The following is a 19,499-nucleotide window of genomic DNA, read 5'->3' as shown; positions in this document are numbered from 1 at the left end:
ATTATGGGACACCTGGACAATTTGAAACAATAATGCACCAATTACATAATTTATTGGATCTTTGGCTGCCACACCACTGGGTCCAATAAAAGACAATTGCCACACAATTTTACAGTAAAATCATGCAGCCAGTAGATGTGGCCTGGCCACCCCTTTGGGTCATACCCTTAAGTGTTTTTTCCAGTAGAAATGATGACTACCACTGGGCTTAAAGGGGTTGTCCGGGTTCCGAGCTGAACCCGGACATACCCATATTTTCACCCAGGCAGCTAGATCACGCATGGCAAGGGCTCTTTTGTTTACAATCACACACTGCCGGGTAGAAGCTTCCGCCCGACAGTGTGTTCGGTGATGTCACCGGTTCTGATGGGCATGCTTTAACGCTGCCCTAGCTATTTTACTGGATAGGGCAGCGCTACAGCCCGCCCATCGGTGCCTGTGACGTCACCGGACTTCCTGGCAGCCCCATGGAGAGCCTGGTTCGCCACCGGAACTCCTGAAAATGCCTTTGCCCTCCGCAATGTAGCGCAGGGCAAAGGAGAGCATCGGAGCATACCTCTTTATAGGGGTTGTTCACCCCCAAGGGCTTTTCGTGCAGACCCCCAGCGTGACCTGATCCCTGCTTCTGAGTTCTGGGTCCTCCACTACCCTAACCCCCCCATTCCACCGCTGCAGGCCACAGGTTTCCCTTCGTCAACATCTGGTTTATATGGGTCACTTGGTCACAGCAGTGACTGGCTGCAGTGGGGACATGTCCCCCATGCATCAGGTGAATCAGTGACATGGCGCGTGGAGGACATGTCACTGCTGCAGAGGCGACGTGACCCACCTCAAACTGTATGTTGACGTGGGGAGAGTGGTGGTCTGTAGCGGCCATAAGGACGCAAAGGAGCTGGAACACAGCGGTGGAGATCGGGTAACTGATTCCCTCCACAGGTCTGGATACGCTGAGGGGGTCTGTAAGAAAGGCCCCCAGGAGTGAACAACCCCTTTAATTGTATGCTGCACGCCAAGCATAATATATTTACTGTTTAAATCGTACACAATATGTCTTTATTATAATTATTACTGTTATACATTTTAATAAAAAAAAGAAAAACATTATAGAAATAGTGTGGGGCTAACACCCCATGAAGGGCAGTCCTCTAATGTGCAAATATAAAATGACTTGCATGCTCCAGTTAGGTAGAAATCACATGCTTTCTGTTAATGCTCCTTTCCTCATTCTAGATGCTAAAGCATGGCCGGGCTGGTGTCCCAATGGAAGTCATGGGCCTAATGCTGGGAGAATTTGTGGATGATTACACAGTCAGGGTCATTGACGTGTTTGCCATGCCCCAGTCTGGAACTGTAAGTCCTTTTACTTTGTAAAATATAAAGTGCATCTGTTTAATAGTTAATTTTACACTGAAAGCACGGCAGAGAAAATGTCAAATACATGGAGGAAATCGACAGATATTTGTGGACTTGCATACAGGTGTAAATGATAGAAAACGCCAGTCCTTCCAAATCACAGAACTGGTATTCGGGTTATGTTAAGGTTTGATCTCATCTGAGACATTGGGGGCATATCGCTAGGATATGCCGTCAGTATCATATAGGTGTGGGTCCCTCTAGGACCCGCAAGTATCTCTACAACCGTGCCCCCAAAGTGAACAAAAGCGCACTGTGCTCTCTATTCACTTCTATGGGGTTTACAAAAAATAGCTGAGTGTTGGCTCAGCTATTTTCGGCAGTAACATAGAGGTGAATGGAGAGCTAGCCTTGCATGCGCAGTGCACTCCTTCCACTTCTGTGGGGACGTCCGAAAGTAGCCGAGTGTGCTCGCTTTATTATTTTGAAACTCCCTTAGAAGTGAATGGAGAGCATGCTGCACATGCACAGTGTGCCATTGTTCGCTTTAGGGACCCTGTTTTAGAGAGAGGTGCAGGTCCAACAGTTGGGACACGCCTATATAACATTGGATTGATATCGCAAAGATATGCCACCAATGTCTCAGGTGACACATCCCCTATAAGCTACCCCTTATTCACAGGGTAGGAGATAACTATTGGATTGGCAGGATAGGTCATCAGTATCTGATCGTGGGGGTCTGACACCTAGGACCCCCCACCGATCAGCTGTTTTGAGAAGGCAGCGGCACTCCTGTGAGCGCCGCAGCCTTCTTGCCTGCTTTCCAAGCAGAGAGCCATACTTTATATAGCGGCTGTGCTTGGTATTGCACTGAGCCCCATTCCCATGTGCATAACCTTACATTTGTCATTGTTAAACCTCATCTGCCACTTCTCTGCACAAGCCTCCAATTTATATGTTACTATAAAGAAAAACTCTTTCTAGCAAAGCTAGAACCTGCCCTGTACCTCACATGGATCCAGAGGTCTCCTCATTCATTACTCCAATTGCTCTGATTTATTTCAAGCTGGCAGCTCAGGGGGCATATCATTTCTGCTGCATCCCTCCCCATCACAGCTCAGGGAGCGTGTCCTTTCCCCTGCAGCTTTCTCCCTGTAATGGTCACCACTTCCAACAGTAGATATGGCTGGTGCCAGTTGACTAAAGGAACTGAGGATGTGCGTCCACCTCAGCAAGGTGTCTGGAGAACTAAAGGGAATCTATCAGCAGTTTTTTCCCTTTGACACTGGCTGACCTGTTACATGTGCGCTTGGCAGCTGGAGACATCTATGTTGGTCCCATGTTCATATGTGCCCGTATTGCTGAGAAAAAATTATGTTTTATATATGCAAATGAGCCTCTAGGAGCAACGGGGGTGTGGCCATTGCACCTAGAGACCTCTGCTCGCTCTGCAACTGCCAAGCCCTCTGCACTTTGATTGACAGGGCCAGGCAATGATGGCGTTTTCACTGCCTGGTCCTGTCGAAGTGCAGAGGGTGCAGCAGTGAGAGAGTAGAGCTACTAGGCAGTAACAGCAACGCCCCCGTTGCTCCTAGAGGCTCATTTGTATATAGTCTCATAATTTTTCTCAGGCAATGCGGACACATATGAACATGGGACCAACACAGATGTCTTCGGCTACCAAGCGCACATGCTAACAGGTCAGCCAGTTTGTCATAGGTACAAATCTGCTGACAGATGCCCTTTAAGGTAAAAAGCAAATAGATACATTTTATTGAATACCTTGGTGGTCATAATGCATTTTTAATTACATGCAGTTACAAAAGTATTCAGCTCCAGACAATGGTTTGAAAAATATAGAATATTTTTCTTGGACATCCCTTTTAAAAGAGAACATTCTGGCTGCCTGCTGTCACCACTAGAGGGCGGTCTGGATTTTACAGCACACGATTTTTCAACATTGATTTCAGTAATAAAACTGCATGCCGGAAGCACCGCCTAGTGCCTACCACACGGCCAATAGTGTTTCAGTGCAGGACATTTATCAGACATGATTTTTATTTATTTATTTTTTATAACATTTGTAACCCAGGATGCAGCATTTTTATCCCATAGTGTGACATAGCTGTAGCAACTGGAAGTACTGTATGTTCAGATCATACCCTGACTCAATCCTCTGCTGTAGATCTTGATTCCCTAATAGATTTTGTGCTTCTTAAACAGCCTTTTTCCATAATGCCATCGCTAATGTTTGGATTGGCCTTACTCATAACTGTGTAGGCTTTCTACAAAACTGTCATGTTTGTCACAAATTGCTCCATTTGCTAATTAACTTGATTTTAGAAGATGATGATTCCTGCTTCCTTTAACAGTTTTGTGTCTTGTTTTGTAACAGCGATAACCCTTTAATATTAGATATCTGAACAGCTTGGATTGCAACTTTCATTCCATGCAAATATTGAAATAAATTGTGCATATTCTTATTTTATGCACATTGCAAGTCTTCAGGGGGGAAAAAATAAATCCATATCTGTCAGGGATTCTGCCCAGCGTCCATAGAGATGTGAAGGAATTGTCTGGTTTGTGTTTTACAGGGTGTTAGTGTGGAGGCCGTGGATCCAGTGTTTCAGGCTAAAATGTTGGACATGTTGAAGCAAACTGGAAGGTAAGGCGTTCGGGTCTGAATTATTATCTTTGTTTATAATGGTCTCCAATGAATTCTGGATGTGATCTTCAGTTTACTGGCTTTCACGCCGACTTGATGACTAATGTTTATAGCCTAATGAGACAAGAAACCTGGAGCTTCAGGTATGGTAGTAGTTACCATCACTATCCCATTCTTTCCACAGGGAATGCTAAGATATGTGGGTTTTCTGATGAAATAGCCACCAGTGTGGTTCTGCAGCATCACATTCAGTATTTGATAGGTTAACATGACAGAAAGACATTTTTACAAGTAAGGCCTCATGCATGTGGTCTCCAGTGCACGGGCAACATCCGTGCAGCGGGCTGGACCCATTCAACTTGAATGGGTCCGTGGTCAGTCCGCACCTCAAAAAAAATATGACATGTCATATTTTTTAGCGGGTCGGAACAACGGAAAGAAACGCCACGGAAGCACCCCGTAGTGCTTTCGGTGTTCCGTTCCGTGACTCCGTTCTGCATCTCAGGAATTGCAGACCCATTCAAGTGAATGGGTCCGCATCCGTGATGAGGGGTGCACACGGCCGTCAGCAGTGGATTGCCGACCCGCCGTTTGCGGGCTGCAATACGGCCACTGCTGCCCAATGGCCGTGTGCATGAGGCCTAAGGGAAATAAAATGGTCAGCAACCACTTTCATCCTTCCATGTCAGTCAGGCACTGATGTTGGGGTCTTGTCCCAAAATATAGCTTGGTATCTGACTCTGGGGGGCCGACTATTGAGACAGCCACCAGTCGTGAGATTCCAGAATTAACAGAACAATGGTCAGACGTGAGCGCTACTCTGTTCATTCTCTCTGGCACTGCCGGAGACAGCGGAGAGATGTACTCTGCTCCGTTCATTTGGGCAGTTCTATTTGTCGGTCTTAATAAATGTGCCCCTTATTCCCTATCCTGTGGATAGAGGCTAAAGGGGTGTTCCAGTAAATTCAAGTTATCCACAGCACAAGGGCTAACTTTTAAACGAGTTGGGGTCCTTTCACTGTTGTTCCCACTAAAATGCAAGAACTGGGACCCTCAAAATGGACAGAGCGGCACGTTGGGCACTGATATTTTGGGACAGCACCTTCAAACGTTTTATTGCTAAAATGCACATAAAAGAAAATGTGAAGAAATTTTGGAAATGTTCTTGATTTTATAAAGTTTCTGCTTTTGTGTTTACGCCCCCCTTGTAGAGCCATGTATCTCCAAGGATACAGAATACAACCAAACCATGTGTGTAGTCTGATCCTGAAGTCATGCGTCACTCTGTTCCCTCTATCTGCCCTTCTCGGTAACCTACACACAGTAGAAGAGGAGGCAGATGTGAACTATGCATAAATGCAGCATCAGACTACACACAGGCTACATTGTAGTCTGTAACCATGGAAACAGTGTCTGCATAGGAGCTGTATTCACAGACAGCAGGATATTTTTAATTAGAATGATGTTAAAAAGGTACTTTTATTTTATTTCTTATTTTATTTTTTATTTTTAAATCTGTGATCCATTGGAATAAAATGTATACAGAACCAAACCACGTCCTATCTGCATATCCCACAATTCAGTTGTTGTTGTTTTTCTGTCTCGGTCAGAGAAAATAACGACTGCAAGTTTCTTTCAAACATATTCCCTAATATGAGTGGATATTAGCTGCCGGGAAGCATTACCTTCAAGACAAAGACAATAATACATTTAATTGATTGTATAATTTTAGTCTTTAGATTGGAGTTGTAGCCTAATAGATGCTGAGACTTGTAGTTCTTAATACTCCCATATTATACGTTCCACCACCCCAGTGTTGCTATACCCCACAGTTGTCCTCACATACTAATATGTTTTTTGGGGTTTTTTTTTGGGGGGGGGATTGTACATGAGAAGGTAGTTAAAGATTTTCCGTCACGGTTGCTCTTAATTGCTTTATTAGTAAACAGTCCTGTCTAGCGCGGCGCTCACGTTAATACGGCAGATCATTTTCTACGTCGCTTTATTCTTTACCTCTCAACAGTTGTCATGTGCACGCTCAAAATTCTTTTACTGTGAGAAAAAAAAAAAAACTTCAAAATTAATGTTAGCAAAAGGCTCAGCAGCTGAGCGGAACAGTGCAAATTGCTTTTTGACTGGGTTCCTAGTTGTACTGCTGGTTTAATTGATATTTAAAGAGAAGATATTTACTCAAGTGCTGAAAGGGTAAAAACTGGCTCGGGGAAGGTGTGGTAACAGGGTGAAATCCTGAAAGCACCATCTACTATCGCTAATGTGTATCCCTTAATGATAGCACTCCTTTGTCACACTTATTCATGTTCTTGCTTTCACAACGATACTATGGTGAATGTTCCTAATGGTGCCTCTTTCACACCGTCGAATTTCCTGTTTCCAAGTCCCTAATTTATACCCAGTTAGTTTAATGCCTCTTTTCATATCGTACCATGTTTGGGAGTCTGATGGGTCCTTTCGTTTGCAGGCCTGAGATGGTGGTGGGTTGGTACCACAGTCACCCCGGCTTTGGTTGCTGGCTCTCGGGGGTCGATATCAACACCCAGCAGAGCTTTGAAGCCTTATCCGAACGAGCCGTCGCCGTGGTCGTGGATCCCATTCAGAGTGTAAAAGGCAAGGTAAAGTACAAGCTGTCTATTTACCAAGCTAGTAGTAGAAATCAGTCTGTGGTGTCATTTTTTAAAAATTTTTCCCCTTTTTATTTATTTTATTTTTCTGCGCTTCGATGTCTAATTAATACATCGCCTTATCCCCAAGAGCCTTGTTTTTCCGTGCACGAGATGGTTCTTACAGCTTCATTGAGCCGTCTCGTTACTCCCCTTTGATTAATCGGTCGACGTTGACATGTAATTTTATTTATTTTATTTAAAACTTCTTTATTTTTTTTATTTTTTGTAAAACGGGTTTGAATATTATTAGAGAGCCTTTAGGGATTTCCGGGTCCTTTCCCAATCACATTGGGTAGAAAAGACCCTTGTCCTAAATAACAGACCAGCACAATGCTCCCACTCCACACGGGTAGACAATTAAAGTTTTTGGGGGGTTTTTTTTATAAAGAAAGAACCGGCGAACGACTTCAATACATCTATTGCATTTAAAAAGAAATTAACTTGCAAAGCATTTTGGGCTGTCGTTGTCCTTTGTTTAAATCTCTTTTGTTCTTATTTGGTTTCTTTTTTCTTTTCTTTTTTTTTATTTCGCTTCAGCCCCATATGCCATTTTCCTATTTCCTGCCTCGTGACAGCAGGGTGCAGGTCTATTATCACCTTCACAGAGCTGTCTGCAAATGTGAGAGGCAATTCGATTTTGCTCAGCCACAGGGAGAGTGGATTAGAAAAACTCAGAAGCTCCTGAAATTGGCTCGAATGGTTTACTGCTTTAAAATACTGCTGAGGTGTCTTGTTGGAACATGTCACTTCCATTGTAATGTAAAATAATAGATATGATAAAATGATCGCAGGGCATTTATTATAGAAGTTTGCCTTCCTCTTAAAATAGCCCGTCATTATGTATCTCGCTAAACATCGCCTGCCACAGCGCAGGCACCGACGCTTTTCTGTTGGGGGGTGGGGGGTAAATGATACGTGGAAACATCTCATATTTCACCAGGGGGACGAAAAACATTTATATCACAAGTTGATTTAAGTTTTAATTGCTGTGAATTAAGTACATTACCCAAGAAGTAATTGCTTTTGGGTCAGGTGGGGGAGGGGCAAAGGGGAAAATCTTGCATGACTGGGCCCTAATTAACTAATAAACTAATTGGTTCAGCGACGTTTAATTAGCAGACATACCGGAAAGCTGTCTGGGGTAATTTAGGACTGCTAATTTTTTAGAAAATATTTGGCAGCCCATATACAGTTACACAGCCCCCCGTCAGGCTACTTTCACACTCGCGTTTGGTGCGGATCTGCACTGACGGATCCGTTCAGACAATACAACCATCTGCATCCGTTTAGAACGGATTTGTTTGTATTATCTTTAACATAGCCAAGACGGATCCGTCTTGAACACCATTGAAAGTCAATGGAGGACTTGTCCATTTTCTATTGTGCCAGATTGTGTCATAGAAAACGGATCCGTCCCCATTAACTTACATGGGGCTCAGTTTCGTCAGACAATGCAGGCAGCGTTTTGGTGTCCGCCTCCAAAGCGGAATGGAGACTGATCGGAGGCAAACTGAGGCATTCTGAGCGGATCCTTTTTCCATTCAGAATGCATTAGGGCAAAACTGAACCGCTTTGGACCGCTTGTGAAGGCCCTGAACAGATCTCGCAAACGGAAAGCCAAATCGCCAGTGTGAAAGTAGCCTCAAAGAAGAGATGGATTGGTAAGTGCACCTGGACCATCGGGGATGCAGAAGAGGATAGGAGTAGTGAAATGTAACGCTAAGCTTTCCACATGGGGCAATTCCCTTGAATTGATGCAGGTTTCAATTTTTTGCAATAAGGATGTGCTGGACGATGCACATAAACTTGGAAAGGATCTTCTCGTCTAAACTTGGGTCAGGGGAGGGGACAGATGCAGAACATTATGCCTGACGTGGGAGACATTTGCTAAAAATAAATGTTATGACTGTAATCTCTGATCCACAGGTCTGTTGTGTTTTTTTGCTATGCATTGGATGTATTTAGTAGGAGTAGTAGGTAGTATTATGGTTTTACATGTAGCAAAAGTGACCTCATAGAGAATGAACTTAAGATGGTGTTATCTGGATGACTTCTTGCTTGGAAGCATTCATCCTCTCTGTTTACAGGTTCATAGGGGACAAGGCCTAAAATCTTTACAGAAGTTCAGTACAGTGGCCATATTAGTAACCCAAGTGAGAGAGAGAATTGTGTAGATAGATGTAAGGCCTGTTTCACATTTGCGTTCAAGCAATGAAGAGCGATGGATGGGTATGCCATGGATGGATGGGTCTTCCATAGATGGGTATGCCATGGATGGATGGGTCTGCCATAAATGGGTGGATGGATGGGTATGCCGTTGATGCATGTGTTTGCTGTGGATGGGTGAGCATGCCATGGATGGGTAGGTATCTGGTGGATGGGTGAGCTTGCCATAGATGGGTATGCCATGGATGAATGGGTATCCCATGGATGGATAGATCAGCGATACTCAACTGGCAGACAGCAGTCTGAATCCAGACCATGGTTGCCAACTGTAAGGAAACAGATATAGTTAAATACAATGGCGATGCAGCTCCCTGCCATTAGTGGTTCAATGCAAGGAGGCATAAAGCAATGATTTCATCATGCCTGCCGCGTTGCGCGACTCTCGAATGGATTTTCTGCGACTGTTGGGTCTCAGTCGCCGCATGTTGCATGTTGCAGTGCAGCACCATAGAGCGCCATTATAAAAATTGTCGCGCGACATTAGTGCAACAAAATGTTGCTAGACAAATGTCGTCGTGTAGACCTAGCCTAAGAGCAGTGAGACTATGGAGCTCTCTGCCTGAGGAGGTGGTGATGGGGAGTTCAATAAAAGAGTTCAGGAGGGGCCTGGATGTATTTCTGGAGTGTAATAATATTACAGGCTATAGCTACTAGAGAGGGGTCGCTGATCCAGGGAGTTATTCTGATGCCGGATTGGAGGCGGGAAGGAATTTTTTTATTTCCCTTAAGTGGGGAAAATTGGCTTTTTTTTTGCCTTCCTCTAGATCAATTTGCAGGATAACAGGTCGAACTGGATGGACAATTGTCTTTTTTCGGCCTTATATACTATGTGTGGGGAGGCATCATTACTTTTGAGGGAGCAGGAAGGATTGGGTGAGGTTAGAGGAAAGGCTTATTGTGGGGAAAAAAAAGATTGCCACAGCAAGCAATGAGGGTGTTGTCCTTCCTTACATTGTTTTTGCTCAAACCTTCACCCAACGGCACACCCAGGTTTGTTCACCTATCCAAAAGGTACTTGAGAACACCTGCCATAGATGGATGGCTAGATAGGTGGGTATGCCATAGATGGGTGGGTATGCCATAGATGGATGGCTAGATGGGTGGGTATGCCATAGATGGGTGGGTATGCCATAGATGGATGGCTAGATGGGTGGGTATGCCATAGATGGGTGGGTATGCCATAGATGGGTGGGTATGCCATAGATGGGTGGGTATGCCATAGATGGGTGGGTATGCCATAGATGAATATAGCATAGATGGATGGACGGATAGCTAGACATTGTGTAGTTTCTGATTAACTGGTCTTGGTGAAAGAAGTCGGCTATAGAGAACCCAGGACTATAGGAGATTGAAGTGATTCATTGGGTAATAGACAAATGATTGTTGTCAAATAGTGGACAGATTTTATAGGAAGATTTCAGTTCATTTTTTATCTTTGCTTAAATACTAAGACCGATCTATAGATGGATTATAATTTTTTTTGCACTTTTATAGTTAAAATGTTTAGTTTTTTTTCCTGTTGGAAGTTCATACAAGTCTGTTGTGTGAAGTAATATTGCTGCTTTTTTTTTTTCATGCCCCATCTTTCACTTTTGCATACCAGCCTTGAAGGGGTTAACCCCGACTGCCACTTATAGGTATTTCCAAGTTGTTTAGTAAATAGAGCTCCAGCGCGGAATCCTCCAAGGGAGCGGTAAGAAAATGCACACCCTCCAAGGAATCTGTTTCTTGCAGCCGAAATTGACATTGTATAAATAATTTGGGCGCGTGGTAACTTTGAGCACACAATCACATCATTTCAGTGATATTCCTTTGGCATAAGTCTGTTTCAGTTGTTTGTGCTTTCCAGCTAAAATGGCATAAAAAGTCAGATTTCTCTGAATTTTTTATGTCGAGGGGCTTACAGCCGGCAGGGAGTGATGTCTTTCACTCGCGGCCGCCTGACGGTGCACAGCAGCAGAAGTAACGTACCCAGAGCCGCGCTGCCGGGGTCACATGCCTACCATAAATCTTTAAATATCCTGCACGTTTAGCAAGGAGCTGATCTGTTGCAGGTGATAAAAGATGTTTAGATGGGACATTAGTTGTTTTCTTCTTCTTCCACACCTGGCATATGTACAAAGCTTGTGTGATCACAGAATACATTACAATAACATGGTTGACTTAAAATCACATCTGTGCACGCAGGTTCCTCAAAGAGGCGAGTAAAGCGCAGCTTTGATGTCCCTGCTAAAAGCAACCGGCAGACATTGTGATGGTGCTGTGTGATATCCTGCAGTATGTGCATAATAAACTGAAGAGCCAAGTACGATCTTAGCAGGTTGTAAGCCGTAGATGTAGTTTTTGGTACTAATATTAACCCTTATATTAAAGGGGTTCTGCGGGATTTATTTAAAATGGCCGCCAGCAACCTCCTGAACAATAGATGGTAATAATGGTATTATGCCATCATGGCTGAACAGCCTGATGGGGACCCTCACCAATGTGTAGTATATGCTAGTGCCAGAGCACAGTATATAGTGAGACCCCACTAAAGTCTATGGGGAGTACCTCTCTGCAGAAGGTACGGAATCGCACAAACATTTTAAAAGCCGCACAACAGGTCAATTTCCATACGGAAGTAAAAAAGCAAAGTGTACATGAGATTTGTCAAATCTGATTCACTTCGCTAGTGCTGTATTACGGTGCAGTTTTTCCGCATGAAAATGCGCACAGAAAAACTGCACATAATTTGCATTGTGTGAATTTGAATGCTCTTGGGCCGATTTCCATATGTTCCCCCAATGTGGAGAAATCAGCCTTTTTTTTATTTTTATGCAAATTAGCTCCTGGGTGCAGAGGTACCCAGAGACACCACTCGCTTGCCTCAATGTCCATGCCCCCACTTAGACTGACAGGGCCATGCAGTGATGATGTACTCATACCTGGCCGTGAAGTCTTGCGGCAGCACATTCGGTGCATGTGCAGTACAGGGCTGGAAATCGTCCATCTGCCCTTCCCTGGAGTATTAATTCAGCTTGTTCTGCGCATGAGCAGTGCAGAACTGGAGATTGCCCATTTGCCCAGCGGTCTCCAGCCCTGTAGTGCACGTGCACTGAATGCACTGCCACGAGACTTCAGAACCAGACGTGAGTACATCTCTACAGCCTGGCCCTGTCAAAGTGTTGTGGCTACTGACATTAAGGCAAGTGAGCGGAGCTTCTGAGTCCGGCGAGGTTCAACAGCAATGCCCTTTGTTACACCCAGGGCCTCATTTTGCATAAAAATAAAAGGATGATTTCTCTACGTTGGGGGCACAGATGGAGATCAGACCAATAGCATTAGAATGTGGTGAGCTGATGGATTTCTAGATCAAGGTATCTGATGACAGATACCCTTTAATAAATCTTTGATATGCTGTCACCACTAGAGGGAGCTTATGGCAAACTGTGATTTAGTTCAGTCGGTGTATGAACAGTTTGCAGTAAGCTCCCCCTAGAAGTGGCTGCAGGCAGCCATAATGATATCATTTAAATAAATGTTTATGCAGTGGATTTTGTGCTCTGTATCCTAAAAACAGAGCTGCAACCACTGTAAAGGTATATCAAGTTAAAAGGGGTTTCCAGAACTTAGAAAGCGATGACAGAACCTCAGGATAGGATGTCAAAATCTGATAGGTGGGAGTCTGACTCTTGGGTCCCCACCTGTCAGCTGTTGGAAGGGGCCTTGGCACTGAGGCTGGCACTATTAGCACTTATTTTCCTTGAGAAGTCAGGTCCATCGGTCACATTGCCTTTGTGCTGCTCATTTCCATTCCCGTGAAGCGGGCTCAGCTGCAGTACCAAGCACAGCCACTATGCAATGGATGGAGCTGTGCTTGGTATATTAAGAGGAGGCCCCTCTTCAAACAGTCATTCGGCAGGGGCACCGGGAGTTGAACCGCACCGATTTAGATATTCTGTCCTAAGACATAGGTCAATCAATAATTAACCGAAAACCCTCTAAGTCACAGTTCTGGATCTAACATTAACATGGTATTCACAGGTTCACATTTACTCTAAAGGGGTTTTCCGAGAGTTTTTTTTTATTGATCACCTATCTTCTGGATAGGTCATCAGTTTCTGATTGGTGGGGATCCGACACCCAGGCTCCCTGCCGATCATCTGTTTGAAAAGCCACTGATGCCTGCAGCAGCGCCACGTCTTTTCATGTGGCTCAGCCCCATAGAATTGAATGAGGCTGTGATACCAAGCACAGCCACTATACAATGTACGGCGCTGTGCTGGGCGAGCTGAGAGAAGGTCATGGCACTCGAGCGTCGGTGCCTTCTCGAACAGCAGATCAGTGGGTGTCAGACCCCCAAGATCAAATATTAATGACCTATCTCAGAAAACCCCTTTAAAGAGGACCTTTCACCTAAAAAAAAAATGTAAACTAAGACCATAGCTTTACTTACATGCCCCCATGAAGTGTTGATCGTTTTTTCTTTTTTCAAACTGTGCCCCCGTTTGTCCGCTATGCCCCCCCGGAATAATTCCCGCCGTCTATGCTAATGAGCCAGCCTCAAATGGGCTGGCTTTAAAAGTTCTCCTCGGCGTGCCTTCTCTCTTCTCCCTGGCACGGAGCGCATCCAATCAGCGCGCTCCGCTCTTAGCCGGATAGACGAAATCGCTCCAGTTCTCTGAAGTCTCGCGAGAACTGGAGCGTCTTCTCCCTGGCTAAGAGCGGAGCGCGCTGATTGGATGCGCTCCGTGCCAGGGAGAAGAGAGAAGGCACGCCGAGGAGAACTTTTAAAGCCAGCCCATTTGAGGCTGGCTCATTAGCATAGACGGCGGGAATTATTCCGGAGGGGCATAGCGGACAAACGGGGGCACAGTTTGAAAAAAGAAAAAACGATCAACACTTCATGGGGGCATGTAAGTAAAGCTATGGTCTTAGTTTACATTTTTTTTTTAGGTGAAAGGTCCTCTTTAAGCGTTATCTTCAAAGATAAGGGCATTTTAAACAGTACCCATCAATTTAACAAACTTCTGTCATGTCACTGAAACGAAGTGTTCTTCTGAGCCCTATGGCACTTTATTTCTGTAGTACTCTCCGAGCGAGCACAAACTTATACAAGTCCATAGACCTTCCGTGAATCCGTAGAGCCAAAGAAATTCGAAGGGGCATGGGGCTGAGCCGAGTGCTTCTGCCCCTTTGTTTTTAGTCATCAGTGTGGATCTCGGCACCTAATAGGTCAGTATGAAGCCTCAGAAGTTTGGTAAAATGACCTCTAATAAATGTAAAAAAGGTAAATGACGGCAGGGCAGTCATGCCGTGTAGCTATCGTGTCTAACAGTACACTCCATACATCATGATTTACGAAGGCTACTTTCACACTAGCGTTGTTTAAATCCGGCGTTCAATTCTGACACCGGAACTGCCCACCGGATCCGGAAAAACGTGTGAAAACGGATTACATTTGAATCCTGATCAGGATTTTGATCACAATGAAAAAATGCATTGGAAAAAACGGATCCGCCATTTATGGACTTTAACTTTTTTTTTCACATTTTTCGGGTTTAACATGCAAAAGCCGGATCCGGTTTGACTAAACACACGGCGCCAGATCCGGCGTTAATGCAAGTCAATGGGAAAAAGGCCTGATCCGGCGTTCAGTCAAAGTGTTCAGGATTTTTGACCGGAGGTAAAAATACAACATGCTACGGTTTTCTGAAAAACCTGATCAGTCAAAAAGACTGAAACGAAGACATCCTGATGCATCCTGAACGGCTTACTCTCCATTCAGAATGCATTAGGATAAAACTGATCAGTTCTTTTCCGGATTTGAGCCCCTAGGACGGAACTCGGCGCCGGAAAAGAAAAACGCTAGTGTGAAAGTACCCTAAAAGAGCTGCATAATAAGGTGATGTTTCATCATTTGACCCCAAACCCCCAGTGCAACCTTTTTCAGAAGGCATGTCACAGGTCACCAACCTTATTGAAATGCAAGCAGATGATCATTGCTATATATTAGTAAAGGTGGTTAGCCCGTTTTTACCACCTAGAAATATTCCCTTCTGTCAGTATTTGGCGGATGCACTCACTGCTGTAATATTCCGGGGTTTGCACCCCTTCTCATTAAAGCAGGATGTGGTAATTTGTCCCCAGGACAATGGTTCATGATCTGTCCTTTTGGATTCCTGGCAGGTGGGCAGTTTGCTCTTTCTCACCATTTTCTGTCCTATTTTATTTGTTTTTTTTGTTTTTTTTCCGCTTACCGATAGTTTGGGTTTATCGTTATAGCATTTGTGTCACATTCTTTTAGTCTTGTGAGAAGTGATAAATTACTTGCCATTTTTTGCTGTTTTGCTGCCGGTGTTCTTCTGTAGCCTCGTGACTTGTCTCTATAACTATTAAGCTGGTGTTATGTCTCTGGGTACCCGGAGAAAAGACTGGCCAGGCTGTGCTTTTCTTCATCTCTTCTTTCGAGTTTTTTTTTTGGTTGGTGTCCGATCGTCTTAGGAGGGCGACTACAAAGTTGTATGTGTAGAATCCAGTGAATCGGGGCTACCGTGGTCTTGACCTTGCTTGAAATCCTCCTTGATGTCTTCCAGCTACCTTCTCGGTGGCTCTCCACAAGCCGCCCATCTTTTTACCTGTGGAGGTAGTGTAGATGAAACGTGATCTTTTGCTTACATAGTGGCCAAATAATTTTAAACTACATGACCCTGACCCTTTTTAAGAAATATGAGGCAACATCAACTTCTCACATTGTTATCGCATTTTTTAATTTTCTTTACATTTTTCCTCCCTGTTCATAGATAACAACCCATTCATTCTTGTTTCATGGTTTCCTTACTGAAGGTGCACCGTTTCATATATTACCGGTTACGTAAGCATGTGGAAGCCTTAAACCCAGAGAACTGCCCAATGTCTACAAGCAGAGTTTCACGTGAGCGTTACTATTCAGGTAGCTTCATGTATTGAGGTGGTAGTCACCCAGACAGGGATTCTGGTTGTTCCTAGGCAACCAGTCCTACAACAGTCTGCAGAATATAGTGAAAAGCAGCAGGAATGAAAGCCTAAAGCTTGGCACTACACCTTAGCAGTTTGACCTCCTATTTGGCCGACATCTATTCTTCTCGCCCCCCCCCCCCCCCCCATGTACATGCAGACTTGGTTGACTGTTTTCAGTAGGGAAAGGAAATTAGCTGCCAACTCTAAAACAGCAGCTGATCATCTGGGGTGAAGGTGTCAGGGCCCCCCGATCAGATATTGATAATAAGAGCGAACAACCTCTTTAAGAAAGTTTACATTTTTATTGCTTTGAACCAATCAGGAATGCTAGATCATAGCTGTTTATCATTAAGTCCTCCTGCACACGACCGTAGATGTCCCGTTGCCATATTGCGGACTGCATTTGCGGATCCGCAATACACGGCCACTGTTCCGTGTGCATTCCGCATCACGGATGCGGACCCATTCACTTCGATGGGTCCGGAGATACGGAATGGTGCCGCACGGAAGCACTACGGAGCGCTTCCGTGGGGTTTCGTCCCGTACTTCCGTTCCGCAAAAAGATAGAAAATGTCCTATCTTTTTGCGGAACGGCCGGATCGCGGACCCATTAAAGTAAATGGGTCCGCGATCCCCTGCGGCTGCCCCACGGTCGGTGTTCGTGCATTGCGGCCCGCAGCATGGCCAGGAGGCCTTAATCACAACCTTAATCTACCTATGGGTATAAGATTATTGTTCGTGGGGTCTTTAGTCAATATGAGCTGCCGGAACCATGGGGCATCCTGCTGTTAAGGGTGCTATTGACCAGTTAAAGGGATAGTCCCATTTAGAAAAGCGGTAGCATATTGCTAGGATGTGGGGTATGGGGACTTCTGCTTGATCCTGTGAATGAGGAGGCCACAGCTCTGGTTCAGTGTTCAGGCCTTTAGGCCTCGTTCACACTTCAGTGTTTGGTCAGTGATTTCCATCAGTGATTTGTGAGCCAAAACCAGGTGCAACTCTAAACACAGAACAGGAGCAGATATTTCCCTTTTACCTCATGTCTGTGGAGGCTCCACTTCTGGTTTTGGCTCACAAATCACTGATGGAAATCACTGACCAAACACTGAAGTGTGAATGAGGCCTAACAGTCGGACATCTCCATTCCAGTCACTGCACACCTGGCTGGCATTGAGACGCCTTAAAGGGGCTGTATACCCCATCATTCTCAGTGCGGGGGGTCAGACCTGCACCAGTCATGACGTAACAGACATATCCTAGCATGTACCTCAGGCCCCAACTGCTGGTCACATTTTCACAATCTCCTTAGTGTCGAGCAGGTGATATAATTAGTGTCAGGACTTACCACAGGTCTTCACTCTGTGGGTTCTTCTCAAATCGGCAGGTGGGCCGTGAGGACTGGAGTTGGGGGACACCGCTTTATAGGATACCCCTTAAGCATCACTTCTCTGGATGATTTAGAGGGGTCCAGTGGCTGATTTCTCTCCATCATAGAAATTTACATGGAGTCAAATTTCAATTAAAGTGGAGGTGCTGGCTATTGTATACTTATCAACCTTTAGGTGACTAGATGGTCGCTGGTCAGTCCTGTTTTAGGGAGCCATGCAGAACGGTTGAGTGCTACAATTATGAAAAACATTTTAGGTTGCTGTTTTAGGCTTTTTCTGATATGTATATGTGAACACATGTTCAGAAATAACCGCCAAACAGACGAGTAAAACAACAGTTTTGTATTTTATTTGTTTTTCTTTTGAACGCATGAAATTTGGATTGGATTATTGTTTGGAAATCTTCTGGCACATTATTTATTTTATTTTTTAATGCAAATATTGTTTGCTATGAATCCGTGGGTCAGTCACCTGCCATCTTGGTATAGGATAAATATGGATTTCCGTTCCTTATTTTTTATTTTTTTTCCCAAAGCCATAATGACTGCACCAAGAGAACACAGATGTACAAAAAAGATGTAGCTTCTATTTTCCTATTGACAGCTTCCAAATATTTAGTATTTAATTCCAAGAGTTGCAATTAGTACAGCAAACCATGGTACTCCAAGCACACATCCCACAAGCTAATTATGTTAGCGAGGTCAGAGAAAATACATATTTTCAGAAAAATAAAAGGGCTGCATTAATGCGCGTGTCTCCTAACTTGGCTGTTAGATCACAGTTTGTTGATCTGGAGTGTAATGTGTACAATTCACAAATTTGCCTGATAACAGAAATTGGTGCGCGTGCGTGCGATTGTGTTTATTTTACTAACCAGTATATTCACAGCAATCACTTCCAAATATCTCCGCAGTAAAGATGTGTTAATTACAAAACAGACAAGGTCCTCTATTATATTAAATCTACTAACAAGAAGACAGCAGGAATCACACATTTAAATAGCGTCGTCAACCCTTCTTTTAGTTCAGTGTTTTGATCCGCGAGTTATTCGTAGACCAAAGGTGCTATTAAAGACTTGAGCGCAGAAAGCAGGCAGCGTTACACGAACAAAATGCATTCAACAAGCAAACAGACCTTTAGCCATAATTTTAACAAGCCGACGAGTTATAAGCCATCATGTTCTGCCGATTCATGCAGTGTTAATAACCAGAGGTTTTCCCCAAGCTAGGCCGAGCGCTAATGGCTTTGCTATGAATTGTCTTTTCCAAGAATGACCCTATAAAGTCTCAAGGCGCAAAGCAAAATGAACTGAAGAGAACATATTATGGAGGGCTTGATAGGTGGGAAGTTACCTGGCTTCTTCCAAGAGAGGTAGCTCTGCCACTTATGGAAGGTTGAACAAACCCTCATTGATCCTGTGCTATAGTTCTTGTGTATAGGATTGGGAATTTTTTCACTCAGTTTTTTTTTTTTTTTTTCATGTAGATGCATTTAATTCATTTGAATCTTTATTTATAAGGTCAGGTATATTAATTTTTTGCTTTATTTTTTCTGGTCTTGTTCATGTTATTTTTTTTTTTTTATTTTTCGCTTTATTGTATATTTTTGGCTTTATTTTTCTCGTTTTTTTGTTTATTTCTTTAGCTTTTTTTTCTCGTATTTTTTGCTTTATTTTTTATTTTTATTTTTATTATTTTTTTGCTCTTTTGTATTTTTTATTATTTGATCTTTGTATATGTTGTGCTTTTTGCATTATTCTTTATTTTGCTTTATAGTTTTTTTAATTATATACTTTTATACTTTTGCTTTATTTTTAATTAGTTGTTGTTTTGCTTTATTCTTTTTTTTTTTTTTTTATATAGCTTTTTTCTTTCGTTTTTCTTTATTATACGGTATATTATAGCTTTATTTAGCTATTCCTTGGCAGGATGTATAAAGTATAAAACTTTGTTGTTTTTTTAATCAACAGTTTACATAACCCCTTTCCCCCTCCTCCTTTTGTAATCCTATAAAAAAAAAATTATAACGTATTGACGTAAAATGCCTCACAATATCGCACAAGAAGGGAATGATTAGTTTTTATCTAAAAACACAGCATTTATTTATTTTTTAATATACACATTGTACTGTTTTAGACATGTAAAAGAAGAGAAATCCTATTTAGTTGTATGTATTTAGATCACATTTATGCCCCCCCCCACATTGTAA

The 19,499-nt window shown here is 43.5% G+C and overlaps 1 protein-coding gene across 1 annotated transcript in view; it reads left to right on the top strand.

Moving 5' to 3' along the window:
- The window catches only part of PSMD14 (proteasome 26S subunit, non-ATPase 14), a 77,589-nt gene that overhangs the window by 38,137 nt on the left and 19,953 nt on the right, over nt 1–19,499 (top strand). The window contains exons 4-6 of the mRNA XM_044303467.1: nt 1,231–1,350; nt 3,948–4,018; nt 6,498–6,648. Of these exons, the coding sequence (XP_044159402.1) occupies nt 1,231–1,350; nt 3,948–4,018; nt 6,498–6,648 (342 nt within the window). The remainder of the gene's footprint in view (nt 1–1,230; nt 1,351–3,947; nt 4,019–6,497; nt 6,649–19,499) is intronic.

The sequence above is a fragment of the Bufo gargarizans genome, chromosome 8 (genome assembly GCF_014858855.1).
Source record: "Bufo gargarizans isolate SCDJY-AF-19 chromosome 8, ASM1485885v1, whole genome shotgun sequence".
In the NCBI taxonomy this organism is placed as follows: Eukaryota; Metazoa; Chordata; class Amphibia; order Anura; family Bufonidae; genus Bufo; species Bufo gargarizans.
The sequence above is the reverse complement of the archived record's forward strand: the minus strand, read 5'-3'. Positions and strand labels throughout refer to the sequence as shown.